The sequence below is a fragment of the Drosophila gunungcola genome (genome assembly GCF_025200985.1).
Source record: "Drosophila gunungcola strain Sukarami chromosome 2R unlocalized genomic scaffold, Dgunungcola_SK_2 000004F, whole genome shotgun sequence".
In the NCBI taxonomy this organism is placed as follows: domain Eukaryota; kingdom Metazoa; phylum Arthropoda; class Insecta; order Diptera; family Drosophilidae; genus Drosophila; species Drosophila gunungcola.
In genome coordinates, this window is record NW_026453167.1 from 3,217,488 (window position 1) to 3,236,828 (window position 19,341).

Here is a 19,341-nt window from a genome sequence, read left to right on the forward strand (position 1 = left end):
CATAATTTACCCACTGACGTAACCATGAACTTGGCTTCGGGTCTAGACCACACTCAGACTTCTTAGCCGGAATGGATTGGAATGGAATATTGAACGGAATTGGGGCCTTTAATAGAGTTATCCTGGTGCCGATCAGGCGGCACATAAAAATGTTCTCTTATCTTCGCTTATTAAAGGGTCGGCAGTGCCGCAAAACAGGATCGGACCAGCATTTTGGCCACATAAAATAAAATTAAGACTAAAACAGAAAAGGTTTCCGGCCATTGACCCACGGTTTTGGGGCGAAGATTAGCGCAAATTATGAAATGAGTAGGAAGCGCCATTAAGACAGAAAATCCGAAAAGGAATCAGCAGAATGGAAAAGGGTCTAAAGATGGGAGGAGTCGAAGGATTGACGAAACTGACCAGCTAAATGATGTTTAGATGTTTGGCAAAGAAGTCTTCATTAAGGTATTAATACAATACCCAAGATACTAAGCCATACAATGATTATTCAATAAATAAATTCAACTAAAGCAATAAAAGTTGTATTGAATATACTTCTAAAAATAAAAGTTTATTCAAAATCCAAGGAAGCAACACTTCACAGCATACAAAACCTAACATTGTAAATCAATAGAAAACGTGAATTACAAACATTTACACGTAAATTTCAACAACCTGTAATGAAAACGTTTAAGTCAATTCATGGCTACAAAATAAACACAATCCTATTCTAAAACAAAATGTTTATGAACAAATTTTAAATATCTACGGGCCCTTAGTGAGTTTTCCATACTAATTCATGGCTCCAAACATATACAAACAATTTGGAAAGCCAAATATTTAGTTCACTTAATGGAGCTGAAACCCCCGATAATATTACATGTTTTTCGCCATAAAACATGAAAACAGAGACCGGGTATCAACAGCTTTGTAGGTGCCTTATTACGGGTTTATTTTTCCAACGAATCAATTTGAAAATATTCCCAGGAAGGTGGATAATAAGCAAAAAATGTAAAAAGAGTTGCGATCCCACGTTCTTTATGAGCCCATTACACCTGAGGCCTTAATTAAGTCCTGGCCGAAAGCACTGGAAAATGAGATGGGCAGTGGCATCGGCATTGGCAAGGATCTCTGGAAAACAAACAAACAAAATGTTAAAGTCGAAATAATGACGCGCGAAAAACAATAAAACAAAGGCACCGAGGACTGGAAACTGAAATAATGTCGGCTGGCTGGCAAAACTGACAGACAATAAAAGTGGGCTAGGAGCCGGGGCAAAAAAAAAAAAGAAAAAACCCAGCTGGCCGCACTTGGCACCTTTTTGGCCCGATCCTGTTGGCCACACAGGGCGGACAAGGACATGACGTTTTTATTATGCCCAGCGTCAGACATTCGCTCTGGGCCAGTACCAAGACCAGCCGAAAGACAGACGGCGCCCTGCCGAGAAATCCGAGACCACTTTTACATAGATCTCTGGGCGTTTCTGGCCCTAAACTTTTGTTTTACGGCCCACGAGCTAAGGGAGCGTAAATCAAAAGGTGTTATCCTTGGCGCTGAGGGGGCTTCAGGGTGCTAGGAATTGCACAGACCGTTTCGGCCCTGCCCTTTTGGTGATTTCAGCTAATTAATGGCATCATTACAGGGCTCCGCATCCCTCGGACATGTTAATAGTGCTCTCTGTTTACCTTTGCGCCGTTCGAAAGGATAATTATGCTGTAAGTGGTCCAGACACGCCCGCTTACTTGGATCCTGCGCCAGAGTAAACAGTTTTGCATGATCCCGGAATATCTGGGTGGTCCCACTTGAGCCTCCAAGTCTCAAGTGACTGGAAAAGTGCGGCGGGAAAATTTGTACAAAAAATTCTAGCCCAAACTACTAAGAAAAAAAGAGATCTAAAATTAAAGTTTTGGGTGCAAAACGAGGGTAAAAACATTTAAAAAAGTAAAGCAACAGCAAAGTAAAGCACTAAATAAAATAAAATTTGTATGAAGCATTTTACTTTTTAAGAACTTTCAACTTCATTGGTAAAAAGTATTGTGTCCTAAATATTCCATTTACATTTAAAATTATGATAAGATCATAAAATATGTGACAAAAACAAAAAAATTTTGGACTGTTAATAAATAAATCGCCCTTAGGTTAAGAGCACCCACTGTACAAATTCCATAGGTTATTTTATCGGTGCCTTTCAATACAAGAAAAATCACCTCTCAGTTCTAACAGCCAGATTTCCGATCCATAAATTCCACCAATCAATTGGTATTTTGTTAAGCAATTAGAATACCATACCATACAGCAAGATAAAGAACCTTCAGTTTTGAGCTCTTAATTAAAACCGCATAAATTTCCCACTCTATTTTCGAACAATAAATTTTGCACCACCTCGAAGTGAGCGGAAATTCAATTACAAATCCATTGCGAGACAAATTTGCGGGAAATTAATTCGGGATATTTATGGAGCTGTGCCGAAAATCACCCCATACATAACCATAAAGCCGGCTTTATCTGTTGTTAACCCATTAGTTGACAAATTTTTTCGCGGGGCCCGGGCACTCTGGCACCCACGCAGCTTCCTGGAGAATTACGATCATTGGCATTGGCCAATCGATGGATATTAGCACCTGTCGGCATAAATCGCGCGACAACTATATCTTAATTTATGGTGACGTAATCAATGCTTCTGCATCTATGTTGGCCATAACTCAGAATCGTTCGCGTGCGTGGATCCATGGCAAAATTTGGGCAAAATTGAAAAATAATAAAATTGGTTGAAAATGTGATAAAAACAAGAAAGAAAAAAATGAAACAATTCAAATTGTCACAATAACTCAGCGAGTTATGATCAAAAGGAAGCCAGCAAAATTTTACTGTTTACTAGCGACTGTTGCAACTGCAACTGCAACTGCAAAAGCCGAGTGTTAACGTTAACCCATTAAATGGGATACCGAAAAGCGTAAACAAGTGACGGCGACGGCGACTGCAGCCGTTGGCAAAATTTATGTGACCGGGTTGACAATTTTTCCAGGTACACCATAACTTTTTTTTTGGGTGTTTTTTATGTTTTTTTTTTTGTGCTTTTTTATGTTTTTTTTTTTAAATATTTTTTTCTCTTCAGTTTTGAACCTGCTGTTGGCGCATTAGCGGGGCCATTTCAAGTTGGCTAACACGCAGTTTAAACGGCTTGTAAGTGACCACGTTTGCACTTAATTAATAAAGTCCGCAACGCAAATCCATGCCACACCGTTGACTTTGTTGCCATGTTGCAACTTTGAATTCGAATTTGAATTCGATTTGAGTTTTTCGGGTCTGCGTTTGCCCGCGTCCTTGCGCTTAGATAGCATTGCAATTAGTGTTGCCCGCTGCAATATATATTCCTGTGTTTATTTTAATAAATTGCCATCGACCCGGCGGTTTAACTTAATTAAATGCCAGTTTCAATTTATTTTCCATTTACTCTCCTCTGGCCGCAATGAAAGCGAAACCGCAGAAACAACAATATCGCCGGCGAGTAAATAAACAAAAGCGGGCTCTGGAAAAAATGAAAAAAAAAAAATATGGAAAAAAAATTGCTTCTGCGGCTGATGGAACTATCAATGTAATTTAACATTCATTCGCCGCCAGCAGCAATTAACTGTAAATAACATGCGGAGCGGGCTGCGTGTGTGGTCTGCAAAATAAGAAAAAAATGGACAAAATGGAGAAAAAAAGTAAATAAACAAAATACCACTTTCAATATCGACTACAAAGAGCGGCCTCTTTATTATTGCCCTTGTCATCAACGCTGTCCGCAGGCCATTCGATTGATAAATGCTTTTGCATATAGCCAGGTACATGTATCGATATCAGCAGCAGGAGGCCCCTGAAATAACATTATAGCCATGATGAGTAACTTAATAGTTGCAAAAGATCACTAGTGAGTCACTAACTTGTAACAGACAGCATATTGATTGAGCTTTCATTAATAAATTTAATTTATTATTAGTTCAAAATGACGTGTTCTTTAAGGAAATGACAAATCCACTACGATCACGTAGAATTCTCTGAACTGTTTAATGGAAAATTATGAAGTCTCCAACTCGCTTTACTCATAAAGCTTTGAGTTGCACTTTGAAGAACAAACTAGAGCAACATGGAATGCCTTTTAGACTTTTACATTTAATGCTTATTTTAATCAAATTCAACAAACATTCTTAAAATGCTTTTGCTTATAAATTTTATCTCGAATTTTTCTATAATTTTAATTGCTTTTTCTTGATTTGGTGGACCACAAAATTCAATCAGTGCAACATAAATTATAAGCAAATAAAACCCGGTGTAGAGTCCACAATATGTGACCCAGAAATGGGCTGCCATGACTCCAATAAAAGAAGAGTTTTTCTTTCACGATAGTTTCTAGGGAGAACCACCCACATAAAGAGCAAGAGAGTGCTCTTTTCACCCACCTCCTTTGCTTTTTAGTACACTTAAAATTCAGTTATAGATAAACGTTCTATTTCTTACAAAATGTTATTATTGAAATTATTTTAATCTGAAACTAATAAAGATACAATTTATATTGCTTACAAAATTTTATTATTGAAATTATCTTAGTCTTAAACAGTAAATATAAATAATAATAATATATAGGAACAAATCCAATATTTATAAAAATTGTATTTTTGGGTTACATACGTTTGTATAGAACTTTTTTTTTTGCTGCAAAAGACATTTTTGTTGGTCATTAAATAAACTTATTTTAAATTGTAGTCTAAAGATTTTATTACTTTATTTGAATTAAATAATATTAAATAAATTATAATGTATTTAATTATTTAATCATCATGTAGTTGACTAAAGTAATGTAATACAAATTTTGTTTTGGTCTTTAATGTTAATTGCAAAGATTAAGATGGGGTATCTTAACTAGTCATCGAAAAGCACTATGAATTTCTGTGGAATTATTTCGATATTCTCCCATATTGTTCCCAGTGCATTGCCTGCTATTGTGGGGGCGACAAATCGTGCGCTAATTAACTCATTGACACTGTGGCCTCTGCGCCCCGCGGCCCCATCGCCCCATCGCCCCATCTGCACTGCAACCAATTCCCGGGGGCTCCGATTCGGATTCGAGTGGCGTCAGTGGAGGAATCGTGCGTAAAACTTGAGTACGCTCCACATTAAATGGCGCTAATTTCGTGGCATTCGAGTTGGCTTTGGAGCTACGAGCTGCGAGCTGCGAGCTGCGAGCATGTGTAGCTGGGCTGGCCAGTGGAAATGGAACTGGAGCTGGAACTAGAGCTGGGGCTGGGGCTGGGCTGGGGCTGGGGCTGGGAGTCGAAGTCTGGTCTTCAGGGCGTGCCAATGCAATTAGCATTAGTGCAGTTGCGAGGGGAGAAGTGGAAAAGTGGAGGTCGAAACTGATAAATGGCTGCAAGTTGAGGTTTGTTTTCCCTTGGCCCAGGCACAGGCACAGGCACAGGCTAAGGCCCAGACCCAGGGCAGTTTGTTTGCCGCTCTCCGCTTACAAAACAAACCGAAATGCCAGCCGCGGCACCAGGCGAGCAAATAAAACGGTTTCTTCCAGGAAACGTGACAAAAACGTCAATAACAGCGGACCACTATACCTATACTATGCCATGCAGCTTGTACGATATAGTGGCTGCAACTACGACGATTTCGATGACGATGCCAATACCAATACGAAAACCAATGGCCAGGGCCACTAGTTGCAGCATGTGACAAATCGCAGTTGTTTGTTGACGTTGCTGCATATGCAAAATGCTAAATGCTAAATGCTAAATGCTAAATGCTAAATGCAATATGCAAAATGCAATTACTTAGGGCCGAGTGTAATCTAAGACGCTTCACCCGGACCCAACTCAATATCCCCAAGTTCAAAACTCCAGACTCCAGAACCCAACAGCAATCGTCAGCGTAAAAGTTCCGGGAATGCAGCCATCGAAGTGAGTGCCTCAGACGACATTCCAGGAACTATTGGGACTCGGGACTCAAAGGGGCAATGCTCTTGGGGGAAGTTACGCTCCAAAGCCAAGGATAACGTTCGGTTTTACATTGGCAAATAGTCCGTCTGGTACTTTGAATATTAAAAGAACTCCTTAAGATTGTTCTTATTATCTTTATAAAGGAAAGGGCTTATAGAATAATAAGTAAACTAAAGTAGCCTTATATAATGTTTTTATTTATTTTCCTACTACAGTTTACTGATTTGCTTATATTTAATATTTTTAAATTCAAAATTTATCACTATATCTATAGTTGTTTGCCAACTATAGAAATGAAAAATAATTAAAATTATCTTGTTGCCATATATTAAAATTGTTAATGTAAGATTTATCTCTCTTCTTGCATTTTAAAAAGAATTACTAAAAGTTGAAGCTGAATTTCCGGTGATTTGTTTGCATTTCCTGAAAGCTTAAGTCTTTAAGCTCCTCCTTAAATCATAAGCCGGCATGGAATTCTTTTCCGCATAAATAACCCATATGAGAGTGAAAGTAGAATCTGGAAAGTAAAATCAAATATGGTTAGTCTCGATAAATATGCCAGGGGAATGGCTCTTGATTATCATAGAGATCGATAAGCTGCGATTTATGCCTATGAGAGTTTGGCGACGCCCACCAATATCTCGGTTACTATCCACACAGATCCCATAACTCAAATCGAAGCTGGAGGCGAAGATCACATGCTGATGGAATGACAAAGTGATCGAGTCGATGGAACATCCGTGTGACGGTGCTGACCATTTCCATATCACCATATGTACACGGCTGGATCGTAAAATCATTTTCTGATTTTCGTTTCTGCTGTTTTTCGTACATGTGCCGCAATTACGAGGCATTTTGACGCCCCAGCTCGTTGTCAAGATATCTGATTTTTGTTTTTATTTGGATTTGGATTCGGCTTTTGATTTTAGATTTTGTTCATGCTGTGCAGTTTAGCAGTTTAGCATTTTATGATTTTTTAATTTTATGTTGATGAAGCTCATTGCTTGCATATTTGATTAGCGTTTTGGTTGTTGTTTCTGGTTGTTTCTGGTTGTTGTGTTTTTTATGGTTTGTTTGCTGGCCGGGTTCTTTGTTTTCCTGATCTCTTCAGCATAATGCCCGATTCGCTTGTTTTTAGGCTTCCCCCTGAGTGTGTCATTTGTTACATTTTCGTGCTTTTGACATTATATATCAAGAGCTGTGTTTTTACGGCCCACAAAACAAAGCTGTGCACAGCTGGTGGGCCATCTCATAAGCCGGGGTATTTTTAAAACTGAGAAAAGTATAAAAAAGCAAGAAATTATTAACTGATATTATGATATATGGTGCTTAAAAATAAAACTAATTATAAGGTTTAAGGAATTTGCAATCGAGGCGACAGGTACGAAATTCTTATCGCATTCTTTCCATTTAGTGACGCAAGTTCTATGACGTCGCAGCCTTCAGTTAGTGACAATTAAAATATGGCCAGCAAACAGCTATCGTTCAAATGCCATAAATACCCATAAAGTAGAACTAGCCAGCCCGCTCGAAATTCTATATCCATTGGTTTATTTCTAAAAACAAATCACGCCCCCATATCGAAGGCTATCGATAGCATCTCAAAAACGCCTTCTCGTCCGCTGTATTTTGCCATATTTATGCTGATGCATTTCTCAGTTCAAACGCCCTTTCGAAACTAAACGAAACGAGACGAGACGAAAATTCCACTCTCCATGACTAATAACTTAATTAGAAACTCGGCAGAAGACGAAGATTTGGTTGTTAAAATCTTAATAACTTGCGGCAAAAATGCGGCCCAATCGAAGCTTTTTATTGAGTGAAAAACAAACCCGTAGCGAAGATCTCTAAAGCACCAAAAAAGATCGAAGCCCATAAAAATTCCAAAGCCTAAAATGCATTTGATGGCTTTTTTTTTTGGAGAGTGTGAGTGTGCCGTTGAAAATAAAAATAAACATTTGGCTTTTCTAGTTTGGTTTTTGTTTTGTTTTTGTTTCGAGGGATCAAGCAAATTGAGGTCTGGTGTTAGAAACTCTGGCACTTTCAATGTCAAAGTCATTGAGAGTTCAACGATATCAAATCTTGGGCAATCTATTGGCTTAACCAAGCCTCAGGGACCGCAACAATATAACCGTTGCTCATCTGGATGGACTTGCACTTCCTGCTTGGTTGCGAAATCAAGTAGGCAAATATATCACAATGACGGTGGATGGAAGTTTGCATCGCTTTCAGAGGGGCAAATAAACAGGGTATTGAAACTGAGACTCTCAGTGGCATTGCAGTTAGGAAAAATGGATATATTTGCGTTTATGAAAAAGAGTTATGAGTTTATGCTTAATGTTGTGTAAAGAAAAATGTACAACAAACAAATGTTTAATTAATTTTTATATTTAATTTCCCTTTTTTATTAGAGATTAACATTTAGAAATCTTTTTCAATAATTAAAAAATATATATATAGTACCAAACATTTATAAAAGAGTAAAGTAAAGTTTAACAAAATATAAAATGTAATTCCATTTTTTGGCACTCAAAGTTCTATGTTAAAATGTTAAGGATAGGCTAAAGAAATTAATAAAAGGAAATGTAGTTTTATTCACATACCTTTAATGAATCATTGGCAGAATCTCTGCTGAATTTAGTTTGAGTGATCAAATAAAAGAAGAATATTTTTAAGAAACCATTTCTAAAATGTTATTTTGCTTTGAGTCCATAATTCGAAGATGGACTTACTTCTAGATAAATATGCCATAGCCTATTTAAGATAAATTTATTTCTCCCAGTTCAAGACCAAGTGCGCACTCACAAGTGCTGCTGGCTGCCAGAGGGTGCTCCTCGCGTCGTTTTGTGTCACCAAACTAATGAAATCAATAAGCCAGTGGAGCGGCCGGGCCGTGAATCAGGGAAACAACAACAAAGGCAGCTCCCTGGGGGCAAGAGGCACAAGTGGCTGCCACCGGCGGCCAAAGGTGTGAAGCACAGAGTCACTCAAGCCCTCAGCTCGCCCCGGCTTATGAAATATGAGAGCTAAGAGTCGAGAACTCGGAGCTCAGACCAAGACCAACACCCATCGACTCTTGCCAAGAATTTGTGTGCATAAATTTAATTACTGGCAGAACGGCAGTGTGGCAGAATGGCTGTATGGCAGAATGGCAGACGACTGAGACCGAGGCTGAACCCAGTCACCTATCAATCTAACTCGAGTGGCTTTTCTCCTCGTGTTGCCTTTTTCTTTGGCTTTTCAAGTGCTTTACTTATTAGTGACTTTTGTGGCCGCATCCCTCCTCGTCCTACCCGCATGAAGTTCAATAGCCTGTCGAGGCCAGATACAGATACAGTATCTGCCTGCAGGGGCAGATACACCCGCCAGATACTCCAGATACATCTGCGGGCTTAAATTGTTGGTTTATAATTAGCGGAGAGAGCATGCGCACCTTGCCTACTTGACTTTTCGAGGTTTAATGCATTGGCCGACTATTTTAGGAAATTGTTTTGGTTTTTCAATGGATATGATAGCAAGCAAATAAGAAAAAATGAGTCAAGAATTTGTTTTGACCGTACTTAGTATAGAAAAGTTAACAATATTATACACAAGAAGTATATTACTTTTTATTGGGAAACAGATTACAAATATTAACCAAGTAACCAAATACCTATTTCTTATTGATCTGATTATTTGACAGCTGCCCATCAATATCGAAATTCATTAAATAATATCCGCAAAGACACGTGTCTCCTCTAAGGTCAAAGTTCCCATCCCATGCACACTTTAATCTCGATGTTAATGATAATGAGACCCCTACCCCAACCCATCGTTACCTTCCGTTTTGGCACGCTTAATCACTTCGACGAAAAGAGCCATGTTTGCCTTTAATTAAAAATGTTTTTGCCCGCCAAATATTTACATCAATTAAAAACACTCGCCCAGCTGATTAACTAATGGATTTAATTTGTTGTTTTTGTTTTCATATGTTTTTTCAGAAAATATAACGATAGTCGGCTTCCCGGATTATCTGAACAACGAATTCAAAATAGCACTGTACGCAAAAGAAACTCAAAGATATTTGTGTTTCAACGACAATTGGAGATTAGTTGGCATGGTGAGTACTACTAGTTTGGCCTATACATTTGGGAGTTGGGAGTTCCATTCACTTTCTTTAAGATTGTATATCCCCTTAATAGATAAAAGAAATGTCGCCAAGATGAAAGGGAATTTCCACACAATTTGTTTTTGGAAAGATAAAGTTTATGACATCTTGTGCAAGCAAATTGTTGGCAATAGCCACAATAATATGCTTGACAATATTTGTTCTGCCGTTGTATACAGTAAAGTAGATGCTGATATAGCCAAGGCCCGCGATTTTGATTGCATTGCATTTGTACTTCAAACTTGACAAAGTACAAAGCGCCAAGTGTAGACAACTCATTTTTTTCCGTTTCTCCTCGATTTGTTTTTATGCAAAGTAACTGTACAAACACTGTAATTTATGACATGTTCCACATAATGGTTTTATGCAAACGACAGAGCTTAAACGACAATAACAATATTATAGCAACGTGGCCAAATTGTCAGCCACAATGGGTGAAAAACCTGTTGCAGTTGCACCAAATCTGTCAGCGAGCTAAGCAAAATATTTATTACATTATTTTTGTAATTTGTAATTTAAAAATTCGAACAATTTCATATGCAATTACGGCCGAATGTGGCACAGATCTTGAGATACGTTTACGCGGCGTATGCGTGATATCGCATGGAGCAATGAATTGCAACTGTTCATTGGGGATTCGGAACTGAAATTGAAAATCAAATTTTCGAGACATTGTAACAGTTTTTGCGGGGCCCCATTTCAATGTCACACTGCTGAAGTGCAGCCACTCGAGGACTGAGATTTTCCATCATAAAAATCAAACAACTCATAGCTGACTGATAGCTGGATATGTCTAATCAATCAGACGGATGACGCGGCACTCACTAGTAATTGCCGCCAGTTATGTGGTAATGGCGAAAACATTTCAATGTCCTTTCCCCACTCGCAATACAGTTAGTTAGCTAAACCGCACTCAAGCTCTAGGCAAACAATAGAACCCCTAAGGTCAGATACTTGTCATTCTAGTGCTGTATCTGCTGCCTATTGCTTTCGATTATGACCGCAAAATCCATGCTGGATTATTGTGCAAATACTCGCCGTGATTTACACTCCATGCGATATCTTAGGCGACTTTTCTCGCGAAGGTTAATGTGTGTGTGGGCCGAGGTCGCAAAGTCTCGATTCTGTGAGTCACATCGATTGATTACTCGATCCAATGCGATCCCTTCTCGAAATGGAACGAATGTGTTTTGCCCCAAACACTCGGGCCCACTTGACCAGTGGTGAGAAGCTGCTCAAAAATAGCAATTACGAGCTATAAATATGCGAAGAGCAAACAAGCAGTCCGTCGCTAAATATGGCACAAGACTTAATTGCTTGGGAAATGTTTCATCTGCGTCGTTTGCAACACTTTGGGCCACAATCGCCTCGATCTGAGCGATCAGATCGGTCCGTTGATAGCAGAAATGGCCAACAAGGCAGCCACACGCGCTCAACAATTCGGATGGGGAGTTTGTGGGTCAAGGGTTTAGCCCAATAAATACCCTGAAGTAATTACATTTTTAAATTCATTTATTTTGATAATTTTTACAATTTAATTAGGAACAAAGTTCAATCAGTCAGTTATAAAATTAATTACCTCAATACAAAATATGCCTTAAAATATAAAAATATACTTTAAAAGTAAATATTTTTAAGAATGGTTTTTTAATTAAGTCCCAGTGTTTATAAACTAGCTTTGGGATTAAATTAAAAACATAATACTTTAACCTGGATTTCATATCTACATTTAAGGTATATTTTTGGTTCTTCTTTTTAAATACCATACCCAACCAACGAAACAACCAATATCCTCGATCAGTTACCCAAGGTAGCCAAGATCCAAGTCATAAGCCGCGTTTCATTTGGTTGTCGTTTTGAGATTTCAAGTGTTTTATAAATAAACAGAAGGCAGACTAAACGTTCACTGCTCGTCGCGCGATGATGTCGCTGTCATCGTGGTCGATACGCATATCGGAATATCCACGGCATATAACACCTTTTTTTCACCCTATGAACGGAAATGCCGATCATAAATTGCATGTGAAGTGCACGGAAGCTAATCTAGTATATATCTCCTTGTTTTTCAGAGGGAACTGCGAGATACCTGCTATTTCAACGAGACCATCGTGCACGGTTATTTCGTGTTCCGTGCCGTTGTCGATTTGCAGCGACGTGTCGGGTTCACGCACCGAGGTAAGCCTGTGGGGCCCAAGAAGAGCGTCAACGATGCCTGCTACATGTTCAATAAGATCGAGGCCGAGCAGTTTTTCCGCCATCACCATAATAATAATGGCAATAGTGGCAGTGGCAGTGGCAGTGGCAACAGCAACAACAACAATGGCAGCAGCAACATACGGAAGCCCCCGCGCAACAACAAAAACAATCGCCACAAATCGAATAACCAAAATCAAAAGTTGCAACAGCAACAGGAGCATCATGGCCATAATAATAATAACGTTATTCTTAATAATAGTAGTAGTAGTTTAAGTAGCACTAACAAAAAGCAATTAGCGATAAACCGGCAGAAGCAGCAGCAACAGCAGCAGCAACATCAGGTGCGACATCATCACAATGATCCATCGCTGCTGCTGCGACGACAGCAACATGAGAAGAAGCAGAAGCGGCGCAAGCAACAGAAGCAACACCAACACCAACAGCAACAACAACGAGTATCAGCTAGTCCATCGAAACGAATGCCTGCAACAGCAACAGCAACAACAACGGCAACTATTGCAGCCACATCTACGACAGCAGCAACAGCAACAACATTGAGCAGCAAACGCAAGGGCCGGCGAAGAAAGGTCAAGGGCAAACCAAAATCACAGCAGCAACTGCTTGCCACAGCAGCAACATCACCGTACACCGACGACACCCTCTACAGCAGCAGCAGCAGCAGCAGCAGCACGGGTTTCGAGGATTTGGATACCCTCAACAGCAGTAGCAGCAGCAGCAGTAGCAGCAGCAGCAGCTCCAGCTTGGAGCCCTGGTCCACTTGGTCCACGATCGACAGCTTTAGCAGCAGCAGCACAACAGCAACAACTGACGACAGTATTAGCAGCAGCAGCAGCAGCAACTACGATGCCTGGGCCACCTACATCACCGAAATGGAGGCCGAGGCATCGGCCATGACGCCCGAGATGAGCGGCAACGACACCGAGTTGCTGCAATACGAGGCCGAAATGGTGGACGATTCGGAGGCGGAGTCCACGGCGACATATGAAACCAAAGCAACATCAGCAATAGCGGCAACGGCGGCCACAACTACCTCGACAGCGGGCTCGCAGTTGGTGATAGAGCAGACGCCGCTGGCCAGGAGCAACAGAAGGAACAGCAGCAACATCGGCAGCAGCAGCACGCCGGCAACACCAACGGCAACCAGTCAGACTGAAAAAATACAGATCACGCAGCAGCCTAGCAGGCATCGCAGCAACAGCAGGGAAAATCCCTCGGTAAACACGGACAATTCCGAGATGTTGCTGGCGGCTGAGAATGAGGTGAAGCCACAGCAGCCACGCAAGTTGCTGTGGACCCTGCAACCGCCCGCTGAAACACGCGACAGCACGCGAGCAACATCTATGACAACACCGATGCAGCAACTTTCCAGCACGGCAGCAACATCGGCCACGACACCCCAGCAACATGTTGCTCCTTCACTCTTCAGTGTGGACAAGAACATCAATAGCAACCTGAACAACACGCTAACAGAGGCATCGCTGACGGCAGCAGCAGCAACAACCAGCGTTACGGCAGCAACAACCATGAAGAGACCTGTGCGCAAGTTCACCAGGAAGCTGATGGCCACGCCCTATCACCAGTTGACCTATGTGCGAAATGCGGGCGGAGACATTGATATCGACAACCTGGACAACATCAGTGTGTACCCCGTGGTCTACAATGGCGATCTGGAGGGGATCGGAGGCGGCAACAGCTCCGACGGCGGCTTCAGCGGATTCCTGCCCACCTCGACCACTTCCCATCTGACGGAACCGATTCGTATCGGCATGAACAGGATCAGGCCGAACAGAACACTGCACTGGTTCACTCACCAGAGATTTGCGTAGTAGTTAGGGACTATCAGGCTTTGGCTATTAAATGTTTAGGGACAGAACTGTCACGGTTTTCACGGCTTTTAAAGATTTCTTTATTAATATTTCATTTTCCAAATTTACATAAAGTAATTGTACGTACTCAAAGAGGTTTTATCTTTATGTAAAAATAAGAAAAATGTCTTTAGAGAAGCTCTTTGCTCAAAAAGCATAATAAATAATGAAAATTTAAAGCAAGCGAAAAACCATTTTCACTTTAGATAGATAAATCTGGAATTCATATTAAAACATCTACAAATTTTATGATTGAAAACTTTTCTTTGTTTAAAGAGGATAACTGTCAAACTTGAAGATTTCATCAATTTCAACTTAATCTTTTAATTTTCATATAAAAGGAAAGTAACGGAAATAATATTTTAGGCATTAAAAACTTTAAAACTATTCTTTCAAAGTGAAACCCGTAGCAATGCTGCAAAAGAGAAACAAACCTATACTCAGTACTCAGTTTTGAAAAGAATTTAGGAAGAAATCAAGTAAAGAGCAAAAATTAATGCATAATTATTTCAAATTAATAATGAACTGATACATATATATAAACATATATAGAACTCGATATACAAAGGAGTTGCTTACTGTTCAGTACCTCGACTCAGACAGGACTTTGCACTTGCACCACGCCTAAAAGCACACTACAGAAGCGATACCGATGTCGAAAAGGTGAAAAAGCGGAAGCGGAAATGGAAGCGGAAGCGGAAGCTGGCGCAGAACCGATAACGATAACTCAGGCCGCACTTCATCCAGTAGCGAGTACAGTGAAGACTCCACCAACTGCACTCGGGAGGCCGCAGGCAACGAACTCGCAGAACTGCTACATAGTTATAAATGAAAAGACAATAAGATTTTTATTTACGAGTATGTGCTATATAAACTAACTTAACGATGAACCGAAGCGATAGCGATAGCGATAATCGATAACAAAATGCTAAAATTGTTGAAATGGAAATTATGGAAGCGCGACATTCTAGTGCAAGCAAATAAACGTTTCGAATGCACTGAAAAAGCGTAGCGAACTTTTGATTTACTAAATCAATTAAATATATTAGCAATGAGAATTAATAAATACAAATGCAAACAAAAATCGATATATATTATATACATATATGCATATATTTTCAAAATTTTATAACGAACCAAAAACCAATTAGCAAACAAATTTAACAAAACGAACGGGAAACGAATGAAGAAGTTTTTTAAATTCATACGCAAGCAGAACTAAGAGTCGGTAACGATAACGATAACAAATTCGCACAGCAAAACACTTCCAAAAAATGAAAGGTTATAACTAAATATTAAACAATTTTACTAGGCACAAGCGAACGAAATTGGGCTAGATAAACGAAAAAGAAAAACTCCATTCAAAATAAACCGAATTTTTTAAGCAAATACAAAAACGTTGTTGAAATGGTCAGCATGGAAATTTTAGGACACAGTTTGTGGGCAATATTCAACTCGAGGGAGAATGGAAACAAATTTTGAATAATGGAAAATTTTAAAGAACTACTAGCGTATGTATCCAGATATGTACTGCAACCAAACACCAAATTTCACACTGAATAAGCAACGTTATATTTATTAATTGAACGAAAACTAAGAAACTAAAACTACAAATCGAATCAAAATAACAGCAAAAAGAATCCAACTGCTGCTTTTCTACATACGAATATATATATATATATATATTATATATATAGACACATATTGGCATATGTGTACGAACATGGAAAAAGATATGCAAAAATTGTTTCTCATATATTTATATTAATATTTAAAATAAATAGTTCAAACATATTAGCAAACCAAATATGCGAAATTAAAACAATTTGAAGGGAAATGCGTAAACACAGAAACAGAAAACTGAAAAGTCAAGTTTATATGTAGAGATATGTATGAATGTAAATTTAAAGTGAACAAAGAAAACCCAAACAAAAAGAAGTTAAAGCAAGATGCTTAGGTGAAAATTTAATTAGTGTGTACTTAAGACAAGAAACCATTTAACAATTGAACGATTAATTATTAACTTAACTAGGCATTGAAGCAGCACTCAACTAAACAAAAATCCAAAACGAAAACGATACTGAAACCGATACTGAAACCGATACCGAAACGAAGCCGAAACACACACAACTCGAATTGAACTACTGTACTTATACGTATGCGCGTTGCTGTAATATAAACAAAATTCTTATGTTGAATCGACGGCCGATTTGGAGAACTCGATTAATCGATGACTATATCTAGCGCAGCAGAAACTATTTATTTAAACCTATATCGAAGCGAATCGAGTCGACTGGAGTGGAGCGGGGACCGATTGTCATTTGTCATTTGTAAATTCATTTGCACTTTTCTTTCTACTAATTACGTTTAATTAATTAATTAATCATACGCCTAAGTTAACACTTCTACCATTGTACATTGTAATATGTTTTATTCCTAAGCCGAGCATTAAATGTAATTATTTATGTATAAAAGCAAAATGATTCTTTCGTCTATATATAACACCTCTCATCCACTCTCTCTCTATCTCTTCAAATCTGTCTCCCCTCCCTTACTCTATTAATCTCTATCTTATATATACGAATATATAAACGACTATTTAATTGCATTTCTTTGTATTAAAACGAGTAACAACACACTAGAAATTGAATAAAAAGCCTCAACAAAATATTCAACACTTTTCATTTCTCTTATAAGTTCTCTCCGTTTTCAATCCTTCAAAAAAATGCTCAATTGTTTCCTTTTTGTTGGTTTACGAATGTGTGCAGAGAAATCGTATAAATAAAAAATATATATAAATTCAAAATGAAACTGAAGTTGAAACATTATTTTTGATGGGAGAAATAGACTGGTAAGAAAGTAGGTACTATTTATAAGCATGTCTTCTTAGAAAAGCATTAAACTATATATATTAAACAAAAATATTATATTGACATTTTAATTTTACTTTTTGTTAAATAAATCTTAGGCATATCTATTTTTTGGATTTAGTAGATTTTTTATACTTAGGCATACGGGTTTTCCGCATTTAGTATTTGTTTATTTATAAAATCCGAATTCAGCTACATTTTGCTCTGTGCAATGGGATGAATATATCAAAGTCATTAGCAGCGGTCCTCCGATTTCGTAGAATATCAATTGCACATTCTTGGACATGTTGGAGGGCCTTGTAAATTGTAGTCGGGAACTAGTTAGGTGGTCTGGTGACAAATGTTGCCCGAGGCGACAATGTAAAGGAGTCGACCACCGACGCAGAGTCCTCTGCAGACGCGGCTCCTCCTCCTGCTCCTCATGCTCCAGCCCAAGATGACAAATCACATGTGCTGACATTTGACATCGGTGCTGGGCTGGGGGATTAACATGTTATGGCCAGGGCCAGGGCCAGGGCCAGGGCCAGGGATCGCCGACTCCTTGGGGCAGTAAAAGTGTTGGCCATCGCCCAAGGCAAACACAGTTATTATGCTGGACCTGCACCGCCACTCGGACTCATCCTTTTCATGGCCAGCAGACCGTGGACTGACCACACAAGTGGCCAAGTGGCTTCTGCTTTGCATAAATGTCCAAGCCTTCCTCCTTCTTCGGGTCCATATCTATACGGCGGCAGGGCAATCTTCTCCTCGGTGGCTTGTTTAATTAAAAAATTAAGTTCCAAATCCCAGACCATTAAGAAGATTTTTATTTATTCCTTTTAATTTCATCAATCGATGCGACGGCAGGTGCCGTCCATATCCATGTTCCGTCCTTCGCCATTTACCCCTGCCCACTCTCCTCCCCACGAAGTTTGTTTTCTTGCCCTCTTCTTTTTAGCTTTTAACAGGAAACAATTTCATTTGCGAGCAGAAATTCTTTTCAAATCTGCCGCCGTTAAGCAAAAAGAAAACATGCCAAGAAATAATAATAAAAAAATTGAAAAAAACCCATAAGGTGACTGAGAAAAACCAATCGCTACTCTTACAAAAAGAACTCGCGCTTTTTAAAATATTGTAGCTTCAGAAAATCAATAACTCTAAAACAAAATAATTTATTTAGAAAGCCAAGGCTAAGATTATTAGCCTTTTTTTATTTATATCTCCCAAATATTCTTTGATTGCAAGGCAATTCCAACCTTTGCTGGACGGAGTTGATATTAATTATTTCCTTCTAAAGTAGACTCTAATCTCCAAAGAATTTTTATGAAAACTGGTTGGTCTACACGATTTCCATTTATTTGTTCGTTTTTTTTTAAATCTCTAAATATTAAGGGATATTATTTATTTCCTTTTGAAGGTCACTCTAATCACACAAAAATATTTTGCTAATTATTTAGGTCATTAAAATGTAATTCTTTTATACGTTAAGAAATACGTTATCTTTTAACTTAAGTAATAATTAGGTTATAATTTTAAACTCTTATTAAAAACCTCGTATAGTTTTCGGCTTGTTAGTGCACAACACATTCGGTTTGTTAAATACCCAAAATTTCCCCCTTGTTGGTAAGTTCGGTTTCCTTTTTGGACAGAACGTTTTGTTGGCCGTTCGGCTTTCGGCCAGCCCGAAAGCCAGGCCAAAAAACCCACGGGCTTCGAGGCAGTTGCCTTTGGCTATCGAGGAGACTCTGTGGCTCAGTTTTGGTTTATGAATGTCGCCATGTTGCTGGAACACGGTGGTGCAGCGTGGTGCAGAGTGGTGCAGCGAAGCAGTGGTGCCGTGGTACATTCCACACACAGAGCGACAGGATGCATACGGCATGCATATTTCGTATTTTTAGTACGGCCATTTAACATCATCAACTTAAATATGCGTGCAAGATTTATGCACACGTCGCTCGGCCCCAAAAGGGGCGGCCGTCTGGTCGGGGGGCGTGGCCTGGTCGGACCTGGAATGGAATGGCATGAAGAGTCATCAAACTGTGGCCCAAAATGAAATGCGGCCAGCACGAGCACGTGATATTAAAGTATTATCGCAAGAAATGGAAGTAACGAATAGAATATTCATTAAGTTTTTTAGACCTTAAAATACTAAATCAAGTAATAAGTTTATTCTACTTACTTTTTTAAACAAAACAATTCTATCATAAAAAATCAAAAGTCAATCATCAAATATTTCTTCAATACTTAATTTGAATAATTGATAAATTGTTAACTTTTGTAAACTAATTGGTACACCT

At 39.0% G+C, this 19,341-nt stretch overlaps 1 protein-coding gene and 2 long non-coding RNA genes across 9 annotated transcripts in view; 1 reads left to right on the forward strand and 2 right to left on the reverse strand.

The window, feature by feature from the left end:
• Positions 1 to 14,194, forward strand: part of LOC128254040 (uncharacterized protein DDB_G0271670) — a 62,504-nt gene extending 48,310 nt beyond the window's left edge. For 6 of the 7 annotated variants that reach the window (XM_052982814.1, XM_052982811.1, XM_052982812.1 and 3 more), the window contains 2 exons: positions 9,947 to 10,065; positions 12,183 to 14,194. In XM_052982814.1, the coding sequence (XP_052838774.1) occupies positions 9,947 to 10,065; positions 12,183 to 14,156 (2,093 nt within the window). In that variant the 3' untranslated portion in view covers positions 14,157 to 14,194. Of the gene's footprint in view, positions 1 to 9,946; positions 10,066 to 12,182 lie in introns of those variants that run through there. The other variant, XM_052982818.1, reaches the window with a different exon arrangement.
• LOC128254053 (uncharacterized) lies at positions 3,543 to 4,280 on the reverse strand. Its single transcript, XR_008267513.1, has 3 exons — positions 3,912 to 4,280; positions 3,710 to 3,844; positions 3,543 to 3,652 (listed from the first exon to the last, which is right to left on the reverse strand). It is a non-coding gene; the product is annotated as an uncharacterized LOC128254053 (long non-coding RNA).
• LOC128254052 (uncharacterized) lies at positions 6,212 to 10,724 on the reverse strand. Its single transcript, XR_008267512.1, has 3 exons — positions 10,557 to 10,724; positions 6,601 to 7,239; positions 6,212 to 6,483 (listed from the first exon to the last, which is right to left on the reverse strand). It is a non-coding gene; the product is annotated as an uncharacterized LOC128254052 (long non-coding RNA).
• Positions 14,195 to 19,341: the final 5,147 nt, after the last annotated feature.